The sequence below is a fragment of the Ursus americanus genome, chromosome 19 (genome assembly GCF_024610735.1).
Source record: "Ursus americanus isolate L20-20 chromosome 19, mUrsAme1.1.p, whole genome shotgun sequence".
Classification (NCBI taxonomy): domain Eukaryota; kingdom Metazoa; phylum Chordata; class Mammalia; order Carnivora; family Ursidae; genus Ursus; species Ursus americanus.
The window spans coordinates 51,203,532-51,227,794 of record NC_142145.1 but is presented as its reverse complement, the minus strand read 5'-3'; the positions used below and the strand labels follow the sequence as shown (position 1 = coordinate 51,227,794).

General features: G+C 39.0%; 1 protein-coding gene across 1 annotated transcript in view; it reads left to right on the top strand.

The window, feature by feature from the left end:
* The window catches only part of DLGAP1 (DLG associated protein 1), a 793,827-nt gene that overhangs the window by 613,316 nt on the left and 156,248 nt on the right, over nucleotides 1-24,263 (top strand). The window contains exon 7 of the mRNA XM_045781889.2: nucleotides 10,654-10,894. Within this exon, the coding sequence (XP_045637845.1) occupies nucleotides 10,654-10,894 (241 nt within the window). The remainder of the gene's footprint in view (nucleotides 1-10,653; nucleotides 10,895-24,263) is intronic.

Here is a 24,263-nt window from a genome sequence, read left to right as displayed (position 1 = left end):
CATCAAGGTGAGAAGTACAGTGTTGCTGAAAAGGTGGTAATGGTGGTGAGGATGCTGGTGGTGATGGTGGTGGTAATGGTGATGGTGGTAATGGTGATGGTGGCAATGAGGATGGTGGTGATAAGATGAGGGGGGAAGGATCGTGGTGATGGTGGTAAGCCAAGCACTGAAGCTGAACAGTAGGCTGAGAACTGAAGCATCTTTGATCTATCAGAGTGAGACCCTGAAATAGGACCACGGCTCTTGCTTTGTCCCTGCCATCAAAATAGAGCTCTTTACCCTAAATACATTCTTGAAGAGCAAAGGCGGGGACCACAGCAAGGCCCTGAGAGCAGGGCAGGGTGGGAATTGGGGAAAGCTGGCATGGGGGATTCCAACATCTGCCCACTGTACGTTTCCTTCCTTGAAAGAAGCCTCCAAGAACATGCACGTCTATCTGTGCTAGCTGATGCCGTCCGATGACACTCACTATCCCAACTCTCAGGGAAATAGTTGGTGCCTCATTTGGTGAAATTTTGACTTGCCTCTCCTTATTTTTTCACAATAAGCAACATAATATTTAAAATTTCTTTAAGTTTATGTTTATTCCTGACAGCCTTATGGTCACATAGCCTTCTGGAAAGAGAAAGGAGTCTATAAATCCAGCTGTCATACATGTAGAATACAGCAGTGGGTTTAAAAAATAATTTTTGAAAAATATTTATACCCATTCACTGCTTTCATAATTTGAAATGTTTAAATTTTATTTTTTATAAAGATTTTATTTATTTATTTATTTATTTATTTATTTATTTATTTGCCAGAGAGAGAGAGAGAGCACACATGCAGGGGGAGCAACACTGGGATGGGGAGAAGCAGACTTCCCACTGAGCAAGCAGCCCGATGTGGGACTCAGTCTCAGGACCCTGGGATCATGACCTGAGCCGAAGGCAGGCACTTAACTGACTGAGCCACCCACGCATCCCTACATGTTTAAATTTTAAATGTTCAAGACAGAAGAAACATGTCACTTCCCCCATTAGGACACTGCGTCTACACAGCTGCCTGACTTGAGTCCCTGTGCCACAGATCTGACCTTCCTGAGACACTACCATGTCCTAGTGACAGCTCAGTAAGATATCAACAAATCACTGAAGAGGCGCATGTGGGCCCTGATGCTACAGCAGGTCAAGCTCTGCAATTCAGTGGCATAATCATTTAGCCTTAAGTAAAATACAGAAAGAATAGCCATCCTAAATGGATTCCTAATGATACATCATTTTTCTAGTCCCATTTTCAATTTTCAAGTAACACAATATCTTTAAGGATAATTTCAAACTATTGCAGTCCCAACATTGTCATTATTCAAAGAAGAATAGTTTCTTCTTCAAAGCAATACTACCATATATATTGTAGACTTGTCCAAACGTGGTCAGCTTTTATGATGTTGGGGACAGTCTCTCTTATAGATCTTCAGGAGCAGCTCTAATAGTATAGAATTTAAACGCATTATACCCTATTCCCTTTTAAAACCTGATCTGTTATTCATCAAAAGCTGCTAGGAAGATCAAAGTAAAATGTCGTAAGCCAAGATATTGGTCTAGAATAACTAAATTGTTTATTTCTGCCATTCATAACTCATAGAAGTAAAATATCCCTAAAAACAGATTGTGCTTGCACAGTAGAGAAAAACTGAACTTTTTTATATTTATTTCTTTTCTATATTTTGTACTATCTATACATCTAATAAAAACGGGGGCTTTTATGAAGTAAAGCTTGAGAAGAAAGAATTTTTAAAAGTCACATTTAGGGGCGCCTGGGTGGCACAGCGGTTAAGCATCTGCCTTCGGCTCAGGGCGTGATCCCAGCATTGTGGGATCGAGCCCCATATCAGGCTCCTCCGCTATGAGCCTGCTTCTTCCTCTCCCACTCCCCCTGCTTGTGTTCCCTCTCTCGCTGGCTGTCTCTATCTCTGTCAAATAAATAAATAAAATCTTTAAAAATAAATAAATAAAAGTCACATTTAAATATATATATATTTGCTATAATAAGAGTCATTTCCAAATTAGCCTAATTTATGTCTTCATTTATTTCAATTCTCAAATATCTTCATCTGGAGGGGTAAACCAGAAGCCCACAGACACTTTTGCCGGGCAATGTGTTGGATTTCTACGTCATTTTTTTTTAAAGTGAATAGGCCGTTATTATGCTCAGCGGTAATACCAGCAGTTTAGCTGTGACTTGTGACCTCGACCATCCCTTCATTGTATATATACAAAGAAATAAAAACTCAGATGAATTAAGTGTCTATACCTACTGCCAGTAATAGAACCGAGAAACCCAACTATCCTGACTCCTCATTGATAAGCTTCTTCAGTACCTACTGATATGGGGGCATTGATGGCAACAATATTGCTAATAATAGTACTGATAATGGAAATGATAACAGCAGATTAGTCATCATGTATTGCTTACTTGATACATACAAGAAGCTTTTCATATCATCTCATTAATTTCATATCAACACTAAAAAAGATCATTTCTTAATTTATGAAATTCAGTCTTAGACAATTGGAGTAAATTTGTTTCATTCTTCCCACTACACTATCTCACAGAGTAACAGCCACTATTTGTGGAGTATCTACCATGTGCCCAGAAATATGCATTTTGAATATTTTATTTTCACCCTTAAAGCATCCATAGGAAATAGGCATCATTATACCATTTTACAGATGAGAAGATTGAGGCTCAGAGAATTCAAGCCAATTGCCCATTATAGAGTAGAAAGAGCCTTAAACTATATCTGGGGCCCCTGGGCGGCTCAGTCGGTTGGGCCTCCACTTCTTGATCTCGAGCTCAGGTTGTGATCTCAGGGTCGTGGGATCAAGCCCCAGATCCAGCTCTGCACTCAGTGTGGAGTCTGCTTGTCCCTCTCCCTCTGCTCCTCCCCGCACTGTGCTCTCTCAAATAAATAAAGAAAATCTTTTTTAAAATAAATAAATAAATTACCTCTTTCCGTATAAACCCAAATAGATCTCAAATCTAAACAATAACACAAAATGACAAAAATTAAGATTAGGAGAATATGTGCATGATATTGTGGTAAGAATTATATAATTTTTAATAAAATAGGAATTCCGGGAAACATAAAGTAAAAGATTGACATCTGTTCTAACTAAAAACCAAATATTTCGGTGTGGCAAAAGATATCAAAGTTAAAATGCAATTGACGGGGGGGGGGGATTAAACATACGAAGAAAAGTTTCCAGTTGCCGAAAGTATTTCTATCAATAACTATGAAAAGATAAACAACCTAAAAGAACGTGGGGCAAAACTTATAAAATAGCAAATCAGAGGGAAAAAATATAAAGGCCAATAAATATGAGAAAAAATGCTTATATACAGTAGTGGGCTGATAAAGACAAATTGAAAGAGCACTATATCATTTTGACCTGTAAGAGTTGCACAAACTGCTACTATCCAGCTCTGCTGACCATGCTGAGTATTGAGCTCCAGCTTCTTGCTGTTTGGAGTGAACTGCTACAGTTGTTCTAGAAAGTAAGTTGATAAAATCTACAAAAATGTAAAGCATATCTTTTGACAAAAGAATTCGCTTTTGGAACTCAGACTACAGAAATAAAAGCACCAGTATATAAAGATAAATGCACAAGAATGTCGGTCATAGCACAGTCTGCAAGGACACATCTGAATCGTCATCCACAAAGGAGTTGTTGAAAAAATTACGGTACCATCATACTATATGGTATTATATAGTCTGAATTTCGCGTCTGAATTTCCCTGAGTCTCCATATAAAAGTAGACAGAGCAACTAGGTAGAAAAACCCAAAAGTCGTCAAGAACATTTACAACAAAATGAGGTGTAACAAGATAGTCCATGAACCCAAAATATAAGTGAATGAGAACACACCACAAGTAGCCGTCAGCCTGCATCGTATCCACGTCTGTAGGAAGACATAGAGGGAAACAATGACTTTTGTGACGAACTTCAGCACAGCAAGACAAAACAAGCAACGCATATTCGCTGGAAAGTTCGGGGCACCTACTTGTGAACAGCAGCTGACGCTGGAAGGGATGTGCCTTCTCTAATAGCAGATCAATTCCAGGAGCCTGCAGTAAAAGGTGAAAGATGACTGGAGCAGTCTGAGCCCATCATCATCTTCATCATCACTGGAAACCAACCAACCAGTGTTTCCGTCCAGGACAGGGCCCAGGGGTGAGAAGAAACAGATGGGAGTGGAATGAAGTATGAGCAAGATAGAGACAATAGCAAAGAAGAAAAGAAGAGGCCCAGGTGAAAGTTAGGGACAGGAGCAAAAGAATCAGGAACTCTCAGAGTTTTATTAAGCTAGCTAGCTTAATAAATAAATAAATAAATAAATAAATAAATAAATAAATAAATAAATAAATAAATAAGGAAGTCCTGGGAATTTGGGGGGATATATATATATATATTGAATGCACCACCTTCTCAAGGTCAGAAGAACTAATTTTACATTCAAAGTCACAATAAGAAGAAAAGACAGTAAGAAGTAGAGTAACATTCCTACAGAAAATGAAAGCATTCAGAAAGACCCACAAAACAGATCAAAACTGTAATGAACTATAGTTGACCTCGAACAACATGGGTTTGAACTATGCAGGTCCACTTATACATGGATTTTTTTTCAATAAATACAGTATAATACTATAACTGTATTTTCTCTTCCTTATAATTTTCTTAATAACATTCTTTTCTCTAGCTTACTTTATTATAAAAACATAGTGCATCATACATATAAGATATAAAATATGTGTTAATCAACTATTTATGTTGTAAGGATTCTGGTTATTAATACTTACATTTTTGTGAAGTCAGAAGTATGTGGATTTTTTTTAAGATTTTATTTATTTATTTGAGAGAGAGAGCACAACGGGGTGGGTGGGTAGAAGCAGACTCCCCGCTAAGTGTGGAGCCCTACACAGGGCTCAGTCCCAGGACCCCAAGACCATGGCCTGAACCAAAACCAAGAGTCAGATGCTTAACTGACTGAGCCACCCCTGTATGTGGATTTTCAACTGTGCGAAGGTGGGGAGTTGATGCCCCAACCCGCATGTTGTTTGTTTAAGGGCCACCTGTATTTTAAAATGCACTAAATGACATTAAGAACATGATATAAGACATGAAAGAAAAAGATCTGAATTTCAAAACCTTAAAAGTTATGTCACAAAACTCAGGAAAGAATTAGAAGTAAAAGAAAAATCATTTCAGAAATGAAGATTAGACTAGAAAGAATATAGGAGCAAGTGAATGAGACATATCATACACTAAGAAAAATAGAATCTTAAAAAAGGAAGGATATTTTTAAAATCAAAAACAAGGGGAACCTGGATGGCTCAGTCAGTTAAGCGTCTGCCTTCAACTCAGGTCATGATCTCAGGATCCTGGGATCAAGCCCCACGTCAAGCTCCACATTGGGCTCTCTGCTCAGTGGGGAGTCTGCTTCTCCCTCTCCCTCTGTGCTCTCTCCTTCTTGGTTCTCTCTCTCACTCTCTCTCAAATAAATAAATAAAATCTTTTTAAAAATAAAATAAAATAAAGAAATGAAGAGGTAAAAAGGATTCAAGAGACATTGATAAATATTCTGGACAAAGATATAGATAATAGAAGTCCTGAAGAAGATAAAGAACCAGAATGAATAATAAAAATAATAATTAAAGATAACGCTAATGAAACAAAAAGATGTTTCAAAATTATATACCACATACCTGAGATTAACCCAAAACAATAACTAAGACATAGTCTAATAAAATTACAGGACTCCAATTTCAAATAAAACAAAATTAAACAAAGTTCTTTGGAATTCAAGACAGAAGAGCAAGTGACTTAAAAAAAAAAATGATGAATCACTAAGTTCTACTCCTGAAACCAGTATTACACTATATGTTAACTAACTAGAATTTAAATAAAAATTTGGAAAGAAAATTAAATTCTCATCAGACTCTTTAACATTAGTTTATGACAAGAGAAAATTGAGTAATGTTATTATATTCAAGGGGGCAAAATGTGAACAAAAAATTTTATACCCCCAAAAAACTGACTTCCATATAAAAGGCATAGGCAAACTATTATAAACATGAGTGAATATAGGAAACATCATTTCCATGAGCCCATCCTGAGGAATCTACTAGGCAATGAGCTTTAGACAACCCCAATGACCAGACATAAGAACGAGTGATGAATAGGCGTATGGACTTATTTCTGGACTGTCAGTTCTGTTCCATTGATCTATATGTCTGTCCTTATGTCAGTCCCAAACTGTTTTGATTTTTGTGGCTTTGCAATAAATCTTGCGATCAGGAAGTGTGAGTCCTCTAGCTTTGCTCTTTACCAGGATTGCTTTGGAAATTATGATGTATCAATGTAGTTTTCTTTGTGTTTTTTATTCTTGGAGTTCTTTGAGCTTCTTGGATTCTAACATCTGACTAGTAGGAGTTTCAGGAAAAAATAAAAGGAAGGCAATTACTAGTGAAATAATTCAAGAAATGGTCCTAAAACTGAAAGACATGATTTTGCAGATTGAGAGGGCCCGCCCAGTACCCACCACAATCGATGGAGAAATATCCACATAGGAACATCACAGTAAAATGTTAGCTCTTTGGGGACAAGAACCTAAAGGGCTTTCAAAAGGGGGTGAGAAAAAACAGTTTATATGGAAAGGCTCAGGAATGAGAAAGGCATCTACTTTCCCAAACTCTAGCATCCATGGCAACTAAGAGACAAGCAGCAAAGCCTGAAAACATCTGGAAGAAGAAAGGGTGCAGGCTAGAATCCTGAATGCAGGCACACTCTCCCTTAACAGTGGGGGTGGAATACAGACATATCCATCAATGCCAGATGGCTGCCTTGTCCAGGAAAGCACTGGAAGATGTGCTCCACCAAAAGAAAGGAATAAAACAAGGAAGAGGAAACAGGGACTCCACCACAGTCGAGATAAGGAAGGCACCCCCACAGTGATAGGGAAGAGAGATCCCAGGACAGCAGTGGGCTTGGCAGCCATAGATTGCAATAGGAGAACAGAGGCTTCAAGGGTAATGCTTTAAGGGCAGGAAGGAAACCAGCACGTTACCAGAGGTCTACAAACATACCAACAAATTCACATAAGCGAGTTTTTGGAAATATGATGCAATACCATAAGATCCAGCTGGAAGAATTGAAAGTGATTGCCTCTGGGGATGGAGAATCTGGGTGAGATGGGGAGTAAGATAGGTCAGGGATTTACTCTTTTTCTTTATAAGCCATCTAGAACTACTTGACCTATATCTGTAGAATTTTGATAAAGAATAATCTTTTTACATGAAAGAAGTAGTGGCAAGCATTAAATATACAGTTACTTATAAAAGACAAAAGGGGGGCTAAAGCAGGGGAGAACATGTACGTTATATGCTCTGCAATGTAAATATAGCACAACTATTTTCAATGAGGAAAGAATAGAGAGTATATACGCAAAAAATAAGAGGAATTGTTAACTGTTTTCAATAATGACATGCGTATGGTATTATTAGTATGCTATTCTGAGATGGTAAATGAATAATTATAGAATATCCCAATTCTATCATCTCCTATGCCCCCTGAGAAGCAAGATTTTTAGTATGGAATCAAGGTATAAATAGAAATACAATATAGAAGAGTCTGAATTTTAACTGAACGTATTCACTAGATCTGCCCACCAAAAGACCTAGTTTTGCCCACTGAACAATGACCAACCCAGTAGCAATGACAACAAAATTTCCTGAGGCCCAGACTGCTTTCTTGTGATACCATTTCCCACCAGAAGAAGGGCTTTTTGAAAAAATACTGATTCCAGGACTGAGCAGGAAAGGTATAAAATGAATTTGGAATACCCTGGCATACCTGATATCAAGGAAGCTATCAAAGACTACTCATTTCATGTCAAAAGGATTCAGGAGTAAAACTAAGAGGCTCCTACTAGTTAAAGATGAGACAAAGGTGAGTTCAAATTTGAAGTGAATTTAAAACCATCAAATATTTTTAAATCTATGAGTTCATTTTGATAACTTTAAAAATTAATTGGTCACTTTTGGTAGGTAAGAGGGAACAAATTTATTATCTTGAAAATGGGGGGGGGGACACTTATTCTGCCATTTCTATATGACCTAAACCATTGAGTAACCAAATAATGTGAGAGGAAGCATTTACTTATTAAAAAAAAAAAAGTTTCAACTAGTAACTGCAGAACTAATGATGGAATTAGAATACCACCGGTTTACAACTCCCAGTGAATTAATGGATTCAGGCGTTGAGCACCAATGACTCCTAACAACATAAAGAGAGAAACAACCCAGACATAATGTGTCTCCTGATAAAAGAACACATGACCTCTAGTCTTGCCAAAGGGATTGAACCTGAGTCTTATAAAGCCCCTGGATCTAGCCTACAATTTTCAGGAAATGCAAAAGACGGGGGAACATGCTAAATCCTACCATGAGTATGAAATCAGCAAATCCAGACTGTGGGAAGCTTCCCAGGTCAAACAACCCAGATGCTTCCATAAATAAATGGTAGTTTAAAAAATGGGTGGAGGGAGGCCTATATGCTAAAAGTGAATTAAAAGATATATTGAAATTTTTAAATGGGTATAACTAAACTGTAGGGTCCAAGGATGCACATGGGTGAAAAAACCCAAGAAATGCCTTATGAAATTCTTTACAATTATTTGTATAATAAATTTATAATTTATAAAATTTATGATTTATAATTCCTATAAGAATTATTATTTATAAAGATAAAACTCAGAGTAGCAGTTACTTTTGGAGGGAAGACGGGGATTATGGCTAGGATGGGGCATATAGAGGGATTTCTGCGGTGCCTGGAAAATCTTTCTTTCTTGATCTGGGTAGTGATTATACACTTAGTGTGGTTTTCTGTATCTGTATATAATAGAAAGAAAAGGTTAAGAGAATGAAAAAGGAGAATCCTGTTAAGATATAAGTCTAATATAGAAGGTTAAGTGGAAAAAAACAGAATGCAGAATTATATTTACACTATTTTTATGAAAAGTAAGGGAGGGGGCATATATATCCTCTGAACAGATAGTCACCCAAGTTTAATAGTTATTACCTTAACAGGGATAGATGTTTTACCATTTCTTTGCACTGTTTGCCATATTAATAGAGGAAAATCTAATAAATTATATATATTGATATACATGTGCACACATACACACATGCAAATACAGATTTACTTTTTACTTTGAAATTATCTCGAGTTTACAAAAGAGTTCCTTGTAAAATATAAAGAACCCCTGTACATCCCTGACCCAGATTCAGATTCAGATTCCTTTTGGCTCATTTGCTCACACTCTCTATTTGATAATTAGTTGCAACTACCATGTCCCTTTACCCGTGAAAGCACTTCCAAGTATTTCCTAAAAATCAAGGCTATATACACATACTTATTTTTTAAATATGGACATAATTATTAGCCTTGAAAACATACAGGGGTTTCATGTCAAATAAAAGTATGTGAAAATGCTATTTTAAGCTGCAAAGAATCATTTTAAAAAAATGCAGGTCTTTTCCACGTGATATGCCTTAAGGTAATTGGTCACTTCTATCTGAAGTTTAAAGAAATTTGCCGTTATTGGAATATATCCTCAGATAACACGAAATGAAGAAACAGTCAAAAACCACAATCATTTTCAGTATCTGCTCTAAGCTTACTTGTAGTTTAAATTCTTTTTTTTAACTGCTAAATTCTTAATTACTCATTAATTTAATATTAGGGAAATTAGACATGAAGTTCTAGAGGGTGGCAGAAATTTGCAGAATGCTCCCATGTCTCTATCAAATCGGCTACAAAGTGAGAAATTAACTGGAGCACCTGGTCTTTTTTCTTTTCTTTTTCAGGTGATGCTCAAACCCAGTGTAAGTTATGTACAGAGAAATATAAATAAATTAAAACTGATTTCCTCAAAAAGAAAAAAAGAGGAGACTTAATTTGGAAGATTTTAAAACACACAATTTGTGGACCTTATCAGCTTTTTATAAAGAAGAATGAAACTTTTAGATAGTGTGTAGATTGAAAATCTCCATAGTGCTTTTCAAGATTTTGACATATCTGGGTTTGGTCTATTTTTGTGCAGAATGAGAATATCTTGCCAGAAAATATAGGGCCTCTTTCCATACTTTGTACTAAATTAAGCTGCATACAACACTGAAATTATTTGACAAGCCGGTCACTTCCAAAAGCACAATAAAAATACTAGTTTCTAAAATGTTTATACTAAAAACTGTTGCCCTGAAATACCCAAACTCTGACCGTGGACTGATGAAACTGTTCCCTAGGTTTGCGTTTATAATAAATAAGGACAATTAGCACCTGGGCAGGCGCTGGAAGATGACTTCGCAGCCCCACACGTGTTTCATTGTGAAAATAAAACTCTTTTTCTTTCGAACTGACTGTCTGGGATTACGAACAAGATGCAGTTCAACTATGGATCGTCACGCAGGGCAAATAAGATGCGCTGGAGTTTAATGAAATCGGACTGGGCTTTCTTGGGGGCGGGGGGTGGGGGTGAAGTCTGGAGATGCTTAAGGGAGAGGGTGCTTCTCCACCTGGTAGAAGACATTACGGTACCCCACCTCTGCCCGCAGGTGAGCGAGATGGAAGTGAACGGGCAGTTTGAGTCCGTGTGCGAATCCGTGTTCAGCGAGCTGGAGTCGCAGGCGGTGGAAGCGCTCGACCTGCCCATGCCCGGCTGCTTCCGCATGCGGAGCCACAGCTATGTGCGGGCCATCGAGAAGGGCTGCTCTCAGGACGACGAGTGCGTGTCCCTGCGGTCCTCCTCCCCGCCGCGCACCACCACCACCGTGAGGACCATTCAGAGCAGCACCGGTGAGTGAGCGGATCGGCTGTTCCCCCCCCCGCCCTGTCCCCCTTGCCACCACCAGCCTGGCCTCCGGGCCTGGGGCTACAGAATGTCCCAAAGGACTGCACACGGTGTCCTCGCTGTTATCACACAGTCGCCAGTAACCTAATATCACCCGTGCCCTGCAAAGAATGGTTTTGCCTCCCTGCCTGCCTCTGTCCCCACACTTTGGCCACATTCCCAGTCCTCTCTACCTCCATCTCTGGCCTCAACAGAGAAACTTCAACTACAGGTCCAGAAGGGACAGCACCAAAGGGGGGCGGGGTCTTTCCAAGATCCCCACACAGCATCCTAGCAGCCAGCAAACTCATCCCACCAGCTCCTACTGGCTACCAGTCAGGCTCTGACTTTTAGGGGTGACCCTTAGGCAAATCAGCTACCCTGATTGCTGAGCATAACAATGTGGGAATGCCTTTTTTTTTTAATTCCAAGATATCCACAAAATGACTACCCCAAACCCCTGAAAATATCACTATAAGAAAATAAGGAAGAAACGGATGATCCAGACATATTAACTGAACATCTTATGAGTTTTCTTTCATTATAACAAAGACAGATTTCATGATTTTAAAACCTTCTGTCATATGTATACAGCACCTCCTTTTCCCTCTAAAGTACAGTTAGGTTTATGCAGTTAAACTGTATTTTTATCAGATTTTAAGCAGAGAGGCACAGAAGAGCGTAACTGGTTTCCATGACACTGAAACCTGCATGGGAATATAGCCATGGGTTAGATATGACAATGTGTGTGTTGGGATTTTTTTTATATTCATAACATTTGGGTCCAAGAAGAAAATCCCCTCCATCTTAACTAGGCTTAAATGTATGACTGATGTCAGTGTAACTTCAGTACAGAGGAGTTCTACGAGAAGATCATCAAACCTCGAGTCATGGTTAAATAATAATGAATAAATTAGAAGGAAAAGCTCGTGCCAGAATATTGCAGTATTCAATTTTAGTTCTAGGTGCATCAAACACCAGTAATTATCATTCAGCCCAGAACTTTCACAGGCTTGAGAAGTAACAGGTCCTCAAACCTGAGTTAAAATCCTCCTAACTAGAGATAGGGAATTGAGGTAGCAATTTGTAAGAAACTATTAGAGGTTAAACATGAGGAGGTCATTCCTGACCGATGAGACTAAGATACCAGGATCAGGGGAAGGGATGCTTCTAGAGAGTATACAGGCTCCACGGCTCTGCAGGGAGCCCAGCCACTCTGGCCTCGGTGGGCCGACTCCAGCCGGATACTGGATGTGCATTCGGGCTCACCAGGAAATTCACAAGGACAGCCCCAGGTGTGGGTAACAAACAAGGTCGACTTATAAACTGAAAAACAAAAAAATTTCAGTCATCCATGGGCATATTTCTGTGTGTGTTTATGTTCATGCAGTAAGTGTAATTTGAAGATCTGCCCTGTGCCTATAGCGTATCACTGTGTCTCTTATTGTTTTCCATTTTCACCACCGCCGCCCCGCCCTTTCCTGTGTCTATCTAGTCTACCGCTCGCTCTAACAGTCTCGCCGCCTGCCAGCTGCTTCCTGTGCTGAAATCGCTCGTTAGAAACACAGTAGGCAGGTCCTTGCCCAGGAGCGCGAGGGGAAGGAAAAGGGCCACCGGCTGACTCCTTCCCCCTCAAGGAGCAGTGCTGTGGATAAAGGGGCAAGAGACTCCAGAACAGTTTTGTCTGCCCACCTGTCAGAGGATTTGTGCTTTTGTCAGTGAAGAGACAATTTACTTACACCTCCCACATTCGTCCTCGTGTGTGCTCTTCACCCCACACACCAGGATGTCTACGCCTTCTGAGACCTTTCCCAGATACACGGGGAGGTTCCTGGAGTTCAAACAATAGGGTTGCTAGATAAAATCCAAGGTGCCAGTTAAATTTGAATTTTAGATAGTCGATAATTTTGTAGTGGGAGGATATCTCAAAGTTGCTTGGGGCACACTTATGCTAGAAAACGATTTTCATGTTTGGAGTATTTGCTAAATCTGACAAGCCTATCAGAGAAGAGGAGTAGGGTCTGGGAGGGTGTCCTGTGTTGTTCCTTTTAGAATATAAATTGACCATAGGGTATTTAGCTGGGGGCGCTATTCGCGAGAACACCCAAAAACAGAGAGGTGAATGAGAATACCAGAGGTGATTACATCACTCCTTCTTGGGCTCCGTGTGTCTCATCGCAAGTACTGGGCTGCATCCACCTGCCTGCAGCTCTCGGGGCGAGAAGGCTCCACGCTTGGCTGCAGCCTGCAGGGGGTCAAGGGCAGGAAAATGTGGGAAGGCATAAAACACCAGATTTTTGCACAGGGCAGCTGGTGACATCACCCTTCATCACACTAAACATGATAGATGATCTTTACAGTCATGGAAAAATTAACAAGTTAAGGACTAAACCATGGTAATAGGTTCTAAGTAAGCCCATCAGACATTTTATCAATGCGACCTTAAGAATTCTAATATCACCTTACAATTTCTCTATGTCATAGATTTGATCTTTTAAAAAGTCATTTTATGATATAATAAGGTTCTCCATTCATTCTACCCCTCCCATTACTCCTGGGTGCTCCTCTCTCTTTCACACACGCTTCCTTTTCTTCCACATGATCTCAGTACTATCAAATTACTTTTCTTCTACTGGTTTCCTTCTTACATTGAATCAAATAGAATTTCCTGTAGAAAACACAGAAAATCTACTTTCTCACAGAATCTACTAATTTTTGAAAGAATGTGCTCATTTGTGGAAATCAGGAAATTACTTTGCTCTAATTTTACCCATTTCCCCCATGTACACAGGTCAGATTTACATCCGTGTTCAGTAGGATATGACATAGATTTCTCCTTTTGCTTCTTTTCCTTTGCTCATTATTCTTGGATACTTAGAGCCGATTCTCTTTTTCCTAAACTTCCCTTTGCCTGAAAACAAAAGTTCTTTCCGTTTTGTCAACTGCAGTTATTAGCTGTAACTTTTCCCCTACAAAAGTGCACACGCTGAGTCTTTGCTTTTTGTGTTGGGCCGTTCTAATTGTTCAAATTTTCAACACACCATATTAAGGTTTCCTCTTCCAGCCTTGTCCATTCTCCATATTAACAAGATGAAACCATAAACAAAAATCCACAAGTGTCTGTTACCATGTGAGAGTGTCATGAGACATGACAATCAGCCCAAAGTAGCCCCAAGGATCCCCTAGCAAGATGAGCAAGAATGGTGACTCATCCCAGCAAATCAGGGCAAATTAGGAAACGAGTTCGAGAGTGACTTACAGTTCTGCTCCTTTTGGTTTGTTGACTTTTTGGCTTGTGTGTAACTCTGATAGAATCTTACATTCTCCAGCCTGTAATCTGCTTCAAGCACTCAGATGTCTCTCCATCCAATAAATTCAACAAGCTTTTATATAAAACCACTGTACTCAAGACTATTAAGCTAGGATTAGAGCTACTGTGGGAAAGTACAATTTAATGGTGGAACAATTAACCTCAGGACTGTGAGAGAACAAGCACCCTTATCTCAGTTGCCTGAATATTTTAGACGAAAGTAGAACGAGGTGCTGAAAATATAGCCACACGTCTACTTCAGAGCAGTGGATTAAACGTGCCTCATGTGGAGTATACCGACCCAATTGTACGTGTTTAAGAAGGATTTTTCTTTTTACTTCTTACACTGAGCTCTACGATCAAAAGCATTACCACGTCATAGACTTGTATCTGGTGAACAAGCAAAAACGCTGTATAACAATCATTCCGATACAGACACACACTTGGTCAGAAAGGACAAAAAATAAACTGTAGTGGCTACAAAGCAAGTAGTAGACGAACTGATCAGTAGGGGCAGAGGGAAATATTTTTAAATAAGCATCATAAAAACGATTGTAAAAGCCAATATAACGTTTGATTAAAATAATACTCTGACAGAAACTATCATGATGTAGAATTCTGGGGGTTTTTTTTAAGAAAAGCATTCATTTTGAAATTACAAGCTTTTCAAAGCAACTTTATGTAACAATAACACAAATTTATCAAGAGTAAAGAGGTTCGCCTGCCACATTGTGGCTCTTAAAGCTTGGTGTATGTGCTCTACTCTTTTTTTTTTTTTTAATCAGAGGAAGTCTTAAAACTTGATGGAGTTGAACTGATCTTTCCTTCAAGAAGCCCCCTGGGGGGGTGCCTGGGTGGCTCATTCAGTTGAGCAGCTGGCTTCAGCTCAGGTCGTGATCCTAGGGTCCTGGGATCGAGCCCCACATCAGGCTCCTGGCATGGTGGGGAGCTTGCTTCTCCCTCTGCCTACCACTCCCCCTGCTTGTGCTTGCTCTCCCCCACCCCCCCCCATGTCAAATGAATAAAATCAGAAGGAAGGAAGGAAGGAAGGAAGGAAGGAAGGAAGGAAGGAAGGAAGGAAGGAAGGGAGGAAAGAAGGGAGGAAAGAAGGGAGGAAAGAAGGGAGGAAAGAAGGGAGGAAAGAAGGGAGGAAAGAAGGGAGGAAAGAAGGGAGGGAGGGGGATTGAAAACAAAAAAGAAAAAAATATGTTTCTTAAAATAAGCCCCCAGAAAGGTCCCCATGAGGCCCCAGGATAAAGCATCCCCCCAGGCCAGCAGCCAGTGTCCTCGAGCCAGGGAATCGGCACAGTGTGCCCTGCTGGGTGTGGCTTGGGGCCAGAGTAACACCAGTATTTATACTTTTTTTGAATGAGATCCTATTTTCCCTTAAGTTGAGACATGCCCCTCCACAATCCCACTTCACGGTCCATCATCGCTGTCAGCTCTGGCCCGCCCACTCAAGCTCTTGCTCGGTTTAGCTAAAGCAGGTACCCTTTGATCAGCTGAGGTCGGCGCTCACGTTCCAAGAGTTCTTCCACTGGCTTGAGTCTTCACCCCCAATCAGCCATCCCATCCAGGACACTGAAGCTACCTTCATGCACCTACCTTCATGCCCCTTCCGTCCCATACACCCTGCTCCCCACCCACCCCCAACAACAAAAAATAAAGCCTTAACACACAAGATCTTGAGCAGAATGACATTAAGGCAATAATGTATATTTGCAATGCACATAGTAGGCACTCAATAATGGAACAAGAAAGGGGAGAGAAGATGCCAAAAACAAAAAAAATACTTGTTTTTATTGCAATATAATTGACATACTACATTGTGTAAGTTTAAGATGTGCTTCCTGTTGATTTGATACGTTCACATATTGGAATGTGATTACCACCATAGCATTAGCGAACACCTCCTTCAAGTCACTTAATTATCGTTTGTCCTCTATATGAAAACATTTAAGATCTAGTCTTTTAGCAACTTTGAAGTATATAATATAGTATCATAGACTATAATCACAATGGTATGCATCAGACCCCCACAACTTATTCAACTCCTAACCGCAAGCTTGTTCTTCTGACCAACATCTCTATTCCCCCACCCCCTCAGCCGTGTGTAACCACTATCCTCAGTTACCACTAGTTCAGGTTTTTAGATGCCACATATAAGTGATACACAGTATTTGTCTTAATGTGACTTATTTTGCTTAGTGTAATGCCCTCAAGGTCCCATCCATGTTGTCAAAATGGCAGGATTTCCTTCTTTCTCATGGCTGAATAATATTCTACTATATATAAACCACATCTTCTTCATTCAGCCATTGATGGACTCAGGTTGCTTCCATAGCTTGGCTGTTGTTAATAACAAACAGCAGAAAAACACTCATGTACTTCACAAACTGCATGTTTGGTGACTGGGTAATCCAGACGACTTTCCTAGGGAAATAGCATCGCTATGAAAACAAGATGAATCATAAAACTATTAGCAGAAGAAACTTCTACATCATCTAGTCCGAGGGTCTGCAAACTACCATCTATGGGCCAAATCCAACCCTCCACCTATTTTTATAAAGTTTGATTGGCACAAAGCCACACTCATTTGTTTGCATATTGTCTGTGGCCGTTTTCGCTCTGTAACAGTAGAGTTGAGTAGCTGTTGCAGACAGACTGACTGTAAGGCCCAGAAAGCCAAAACTATTTACTATCTGAGCCTTGACTGAAAAAGGTGAACACCCCTGATCTAATCCATTGACCCCCATTTTAAGATAAGAGAGCTAAGGAGGGCTTCTGTCTGGAGGCAAAGTCAGAATAAAACTCCCCTGATCTCCCAGCCACAGCCCTTTGCTTGTTTGGGTCCCAGCTCTTGAAGTTATTCATTGCATGATTGTAAAGTTAATCTGAACTCATTTTCTTCATGTGTAAAATGAAGTTAGAGTGCTGCCTCCCTTGCCAGTGTTAATGACCACTTTCGGAACATCCTTAGAGTTCAGAGAAAGCACACTTCTTTCTACGAGGCCCTAATTCAATTAATAAGTTGTTTTCATAAAGCACTGAAGGAAAGGTTCAGAAGTCCAAAGGGACAGACAGCAGCCAGAAGTGTTTTGAACAAAGAGCCTTTCTTTTCTATTCAAGATAAGATCAAGTAATAAATATTCAGACATTGCCTGGACTGGTTCCTTGTTCCTCTACTAATGAGGTTCCCTTCCTTGAATTTCTCCAACCATCCAAGTAAAAGTGGAGATCATCTGCTTACCTTCATCGGAGGAAGCAAAAAAATACAATTTAAAAAGCAAGATTTGTGGCACAACTTTATGCCTCTTATGAGGTCACTTGTCTGGTTTTTATATCCAAGAAAACTGACAGTGCTAACTTTTGGAAGAACTTTGGCTATAACTTTTCCTTTCCTCTATGCTCTTGAGTTTGAATTCCTCTGTATTCTATTAGAAATATTATGAAGTCATAAGATGTAAAAGTCTTATTAGATAGAGGAAGAAATAAAGTCTGGAGAACTTCGTAGGCTTTCATCTCCTCCAGTTGTTTTGCTATATATAAATCACCTCTCAGGGGCGTCCGGGTGGCTTAGTTGGGTGAGTGGCTGACTTTAGCTCAGGTCATGATCTCGGGGTCCTGGGACTGAGCCCTGTATCGGGCTCCATGCTCAGAGGGGAGTCGGCTTCTCCCTCTCTCTCTGCCCCTTCCCCAACTTGCGTGCTCTCTCACACTCTCTCTCTCTCTCAAATAAATAAAATCTTAAAAGAAAAAAAAATCACCTCTCAGGAATAGAGTGGCAAGCTTCAAGATGTTGTGCTCTGTAGACAGTCCTAAAGTCCACCTTTGCCCATATGAAGTGTTGTCACATGGCCAATCGTGAAGGGGCTCCAAGGTCTTCTAGCCATTAAGGTTAATGTGAGGCTCAAATCAGTAAGAAAGTAATAAATCAGTAAGGATGATTATGAAATCATCAATAAGGAAGTATTATGTAAATTGCACATTAAAATGCCTCTATCCTGGCTTTGATTTTAGATCTCTCAATCTGGCTTACTTTATTAACAATGGTAATGGCTAACCTTTTAGCACTTACTATTTGATAAGCATTTTGAATCAGCTGCATAGACTCTCTTGTGTAATCCTAATGAATACTCTAGGACATGTATGTAATATATTATCATTCTCATCATACAAAAAAATTAAGCCTTATGAAGGTTACACAACTTGAATGAATGTCTAGTATGGTATACCTTGAAATAATTTAATACAAATCTGTCTGTGATCAAGAAGCTCTCTTCTTTAATGCTTTCTTCCCACAAATTTTTATTTAGCTCCTGCCATATTTGAAACCTGTGTTTTCCTTAAATTTTTCTTTTTAAAAAAATCCCTCTTAAAAAAAAAAAGCCTATTTCGTTCATGTATTATTGACATGGCTTTTCATGTTGGTTTGTCTAAATATGAAATATCTGTTTAAAGTTAAACATGTAGGGATGCCTCGGTGGTTCGGTCAGTTAAGTGGCTGCCTCTGGCTCTGGTCATAATCACAGGGTCCTGGGATCAAGCTCCGCATTGGGCTCCTTGCTCAGCAGGGAGCCTGCTTCTCCCTCTGCCTGTCGCTCCCCCTACTTGTGTGCTCTCTCTCTCCCTCTCTCTCTGACAAATAAATAAAATCTTTATAAATAAATACAGTTATAGATTTAAAAAAAAAAAAAACAGGAGAGGTGGCTCGAGATGGCAGCATAGGAAAATCCTGACCTCATCTCCTCCCATGGACACAACAAATGTACAAGTACATACGGAGAAGTACCCTCTGGAAAAGACCTGAAAACTACCTGAACAAGCTCCTCCCCAACAAAGTAGAAAAGGGCTCTGTCAAGACCAGTAGGAGAGGCAGAGATGAAATCCTGCGAAAATCCCACCCCTGGTGCAGCAGTTTAGTAGGAAAAGATCTCCCAAATATTGAAATTTGCTCTGAGGAGCAAGGGGTTTGTGCCCCACACCAGGCATCCCAACCCTTGGGACCTGCACTGAAGAGATGAGCCCCCAAAAGTCTGGTTTTGAAAACAAATGGGGTGCACATCCAGGAAAGCCATTAGGCTGTAGGGAATGGAGACTCTACTCTTAAAGGTTCGCAGGTAGACTCCTCGCCCCAGGATCCAGCATAGAAGCTGAAGTTCATAAAACAACCACACAATATAGGAAGGAAATGTATTTGCTACTCTTAAAGCACCTGCTAGAAAAACAGGACCCTGCTGCGACTCTCTCCAGGGACAGAGATGCTGGCAGGCACTGTTTTTGGTATTCTCCCTCTACCCTGCAAGTGTGGGCACTGGCAGAGGCCGTTTTTTTCACTCTTCCTCTAGCCTGCTAGCCCTGACATTTGTGCCCCATCCTTGCACATCACTCCACCATGACTACATCTAAGCCAATCAGCTGAGAGCCCTGGCCCTGAGCACTACTCCACCACATGGCTGCCATAGTTGGTCAGTGCATGCACGCCAAACAAGGGACATCCCTTCCATACCTGGCTCCAGTGGCCACAGCAGATTGCACTTTGAGCCCTATGGGTCTGAAACAATTGGAAAAACAGTTCTAGGCAGGCCAGCACCCCCAGGACACTGCACCAACAGCAGACTGAAACACACCCTCCAGTCCTCCTGTGAAAAAGGCCTATCTACTTGACTTGCAGCTTCAGCCTGACAGGCATGCTTCCAGTTTACCACACATCTAGAAACTACGGAAGTGCTCTCAGGGAATGTAGACTGAGGAATACCATCTTTGAGCTCTCACTTGGCCTTGCTACAACTTATTAGTGCCTCTGAGAAAGAAGCTCATACTCTCACTGAGAGTCCGGAATTTTCAACTGTCACTAAGGGGATGCCTCTAGATCACTGGGTTTAGAAGCCAGCAAGGTCTACGATTGCTGTCCCACAGGACTGTGTATATTTGCCTACCTTAAAATCTGCTGCCTGAGGGTCTACCTCCAATCAGCCTGAAACTAGGTGTGACTGAAATCCCTCTGGAACACTCACAGATTTTGACACAATCTCAACAATTGGGGCCTACCAAGAAAAAAGGCTGCTTAGACAATCACAAAGGTTCTAGAGACAGCCAAGAGTTAGAGCAAGGTTATAGAATAGGGTTCATCTCCTATACAAGGCCACTCCTGTAAGACTGAGAGTGCTGTTTTGCGTAATACACAGTAACAAACACAGAGCTTCAAGCAGAATGAGGAGACAGAGGAATACATCCCAAATCAAATAACAAGATAAAAATCTCAGAAAAAAATTAAATGGAGATAATTAATATTACCTAATAAAGAGTTCAGAGTAATGTTCATAAAGATGCTCACCAAACTGAGGAAAAGAAAGGGTGAACACAACAAAGAGATAGAAATATAAGAAAGTACTAAACAAGTCACAAAACTGAAGAACACGATAACCAAACTGAACAACACACTATAGAGGTTCAACAGCAGACTAGATTAAGCACAAGATAGAACCCATGAACTAAAAGACAGGGCAGTGGAACTCACCCAAACAGAATAGCAAAAAGAAGAAACAAACCAAAAGGTCAAGAGAAAAATTAAGAGATCTACAGGACAACATCAAGTGGAATATTTGCATTATACGGTTTCCAGAAGGAGAAGAGAGAAAGGGGCAGAAAACTTATTTGAAGAAATTATGTTGAAAATTTCCTTAACCTAGGAAAGGAAGCAGACATCCAGATCTAGGAAGCCCAAAGAGTTCTAACAAGATGAACCCAAAGAGACCCACACCAAGACACATTATAATTGTCAAAAGTTAAGGATAATGAGATGATCTTAAAAGCAGCTAGAGAAAAACAACTTGTTATGTACAAGGAAACCCCCATAAGACCATCAGATTTCTCATTAGAAACTTTGCAGGCCAGAAGAAGGTGGCATAATATATTCACAGTACTGAAAAGAGAAAACTTTCAACCAAGAATACTCTATCAAACGAGGTTATCATTTAGAAGTAAAGGAAAGAGAAAGAGCTTTTCAAACAAAAATTAAAGGAGTTAATGATTAATTTTAAAAGGAGCTCTTTAAGCTGAAAAAGGGGGCACTAATTAGTAATAAGAAAAAAATATGAAAGTGAAAATCTCACTAGTAAAAGTAAATATATAGTAAAGGCCATGGGTAAAATGTGGGAGAGGTAAACTTGCTATCAACTTAAAATAATTTGTTTTTTATATGGACTGTTATATATGAGTCTCATGGTAACCACAAGCAACAATCCATAGTAAATACACACAAGATAATGAGAAAGGAATCTAAGCATAACACTATAGAAAGTAATCAAACTACAAGAGAATAAACCAAGAGAAGAAGAAAGGAACAGAGAACAACAAAACAGACAAAAAATAATTAAAATAGCAACAAGTACATACCTATCAATTATTACTTTAAATGTAAATGGACTAAATTCTTCTATTAAAAGACAATAACTGAATGGATTTAAAAAATGAGACCCATCTATATGCCACCTACAAGCAATTCAATTCAGACATAAGGACACACACAGACTGAAACTAAGGGACAGAAAAAGATATTTCAAGCAAATTGAAAACAAGACAACAAGAGTAGCTATACTGATACCAGAAGAAAAAAAAAAAGGACTTTAAAACAGAGACTATAATAAAAGACAAAAATGGGCATTACATAATGATAAAGGGGTCAATCTAGCAAGAAGACATTACACTCGTAAATATTTAAAAGCCCACCATAGGATCACTTAAATCCATAAAGCAAATACTAGCAGATCTAAATGGAGAAATAGACAACAATACAATGATAGTAGGAGACTTTAATACCCCACTTATGTCAATGGATGTATCATCCAAATAGAAAATTAATAAGGAAATACCGATCTCAAAAAACACATTAGACCAAAGGGACTTAATAGATGTACGCAGAACAGTCCATCCAAAAGCAGAATACACATTCTTCACAAAAACACATGGAACATTTTCCAGGATAGATCATATGTTAGGCCATGAAACAAGTCTCAAAAAAATGTAAGACTGAAATCATATCAAGCATCTTTTCCAACTACAACAGTATGAAACTAAAAATCAATTACAAGAAAAAATGGAAAAAATCAAAAATATGTGGAGATTTTTTCAAAATTATGTGGAGATTAAACAATATACTACTGAACAAACAATGGGTCAAAGAAGTCAAAAAAGAAATTTAAAAATTCCTTGAAACAAATGAAAATGGAAATACAACGTTCCAGAATCTATGGGATACCAAAAGCAGTTTTAAGAGGCAAGTTCATAGTGATATAGGCCTACCTCAAGAAATAAGAAAAATCTCAAAAAAACAATCTAAGTTTATACCTAAACAGAACTAGAGAAACAAATAAATGCTAAAATTAGAAGAAGGAAGGAAATAATAAAAATCAGAGTCTTTTCTAAAGAGACAGTAGAAAAAAAATCAGTGAAAAAGATTTCTTCAAAAGATTGTTTAAAAAAAAATAAAGAAGCTCTTAGCTAAACTAAGAATAGAAGTGAGAAGGCTCAAATAAATAAAATCAGAAATGAAAGAAAATTTACAACTCATACCAAAGAAACACAGAGGATCATAAGAGACTACTGTGAACAATTATACACCAAACTGGACCATCTAAAAGATATGGATTAATTTCTAGAAACCTATAGTCTTCCAAGACTGAATCATGAAAAAATAGAAAATATGATAAAGCAATTACTAATTAAGATATCAAATCCATAATCACAAAACTCTCAAGAAATGAAAGTCCAGGACCCAACAGCTTCACTGGTGAATTCTACCAAACATTCAAAGAAGATTTAATGCCTATCTTTCTCAAACTCCTCTAAAAACCTGAAGAGGAAGCAACCCTTCCAAACTCATTCTATGAGGCCAGCATTACCTTGATACCAAAATCAGATAAGGACACCACAAAAAAAGAGTGTTATAAGCCAATATCCCTGATGAACATAAATGCAAAAATCCTCAACAAAATATTAGCAAACCAAATTCAGTATGATCAAATGGGATTTATTCCAGGGATGCAAAGATGGTTCAAATCTACAAGTCAATCATGTACACCACATTAACAAAATGAAGGATAAAAAAATCATATCATCTCAAATACAGAAAAAGCATTTGACAAAATTCAACATTCATTTATGATTAAGGGGAAAAAAAAACTTCTAACAAAGGGGGTATAGAAGGAATATACATAAACATAATAAAGGCCATATATGACAAGCCTATCAATAACATACTCAATGTGGAATAACTGAAACTTTTCCATTAAGATCAGGAACAAGACAAGGATGCCCACTCTTGCCACTTTTATTCAACATACTATTGGAAGTCCTTACCCAAGCAATTAAGCGGGGGGGGGGGGGGGGGGAGGCATCATTTTGGAAAGAAAGAAGTAAAACTGTCACTATTTGCAGACAACATGATTTTACATATAGAAAAGTTATCCTAAAGTAGTCCTAAAGACTCCACCAAAAAATGAATAAATGAATTCAGTAAAGTTGCAGGATACAAAAATCAATATACAAAAATAGGTTGCATTTGTATACTTTAACAGACTATTACCAACAATTGTAATCTTTGCAATTACATCAAAAAGAATAAAATACCTAGGAATAAAGTTAATCAAGGAGGTAAAAAACCTCAACTCTGAAAACTATAAGACACTGATGAAAGCAATTGAAGAAGATACAAATAAATGGGAGGGTATTCTATGTTCATAAATTGGAAGAACTAATATTGTTAAAATGTCCATATTACCCAAAGCAATCTATAGGTTTAGTGCAATCCAATTCCAATGGCATTTTCCACAGAAACAGAACAATCCTAAAATTTGTATGGAACCATAAGAGATCCCAAATAGCCAAAGTAATCTTAAGAAAGAAGAACAAAGCTGGAGGCATCATGCTCCCTGATTTCAAACTATACTACAAAGCTATAGTAATCAAAACAGTATGGTATCAGCATAAAAACAGACACACAAATCACTGCAACAGAGTAGAGA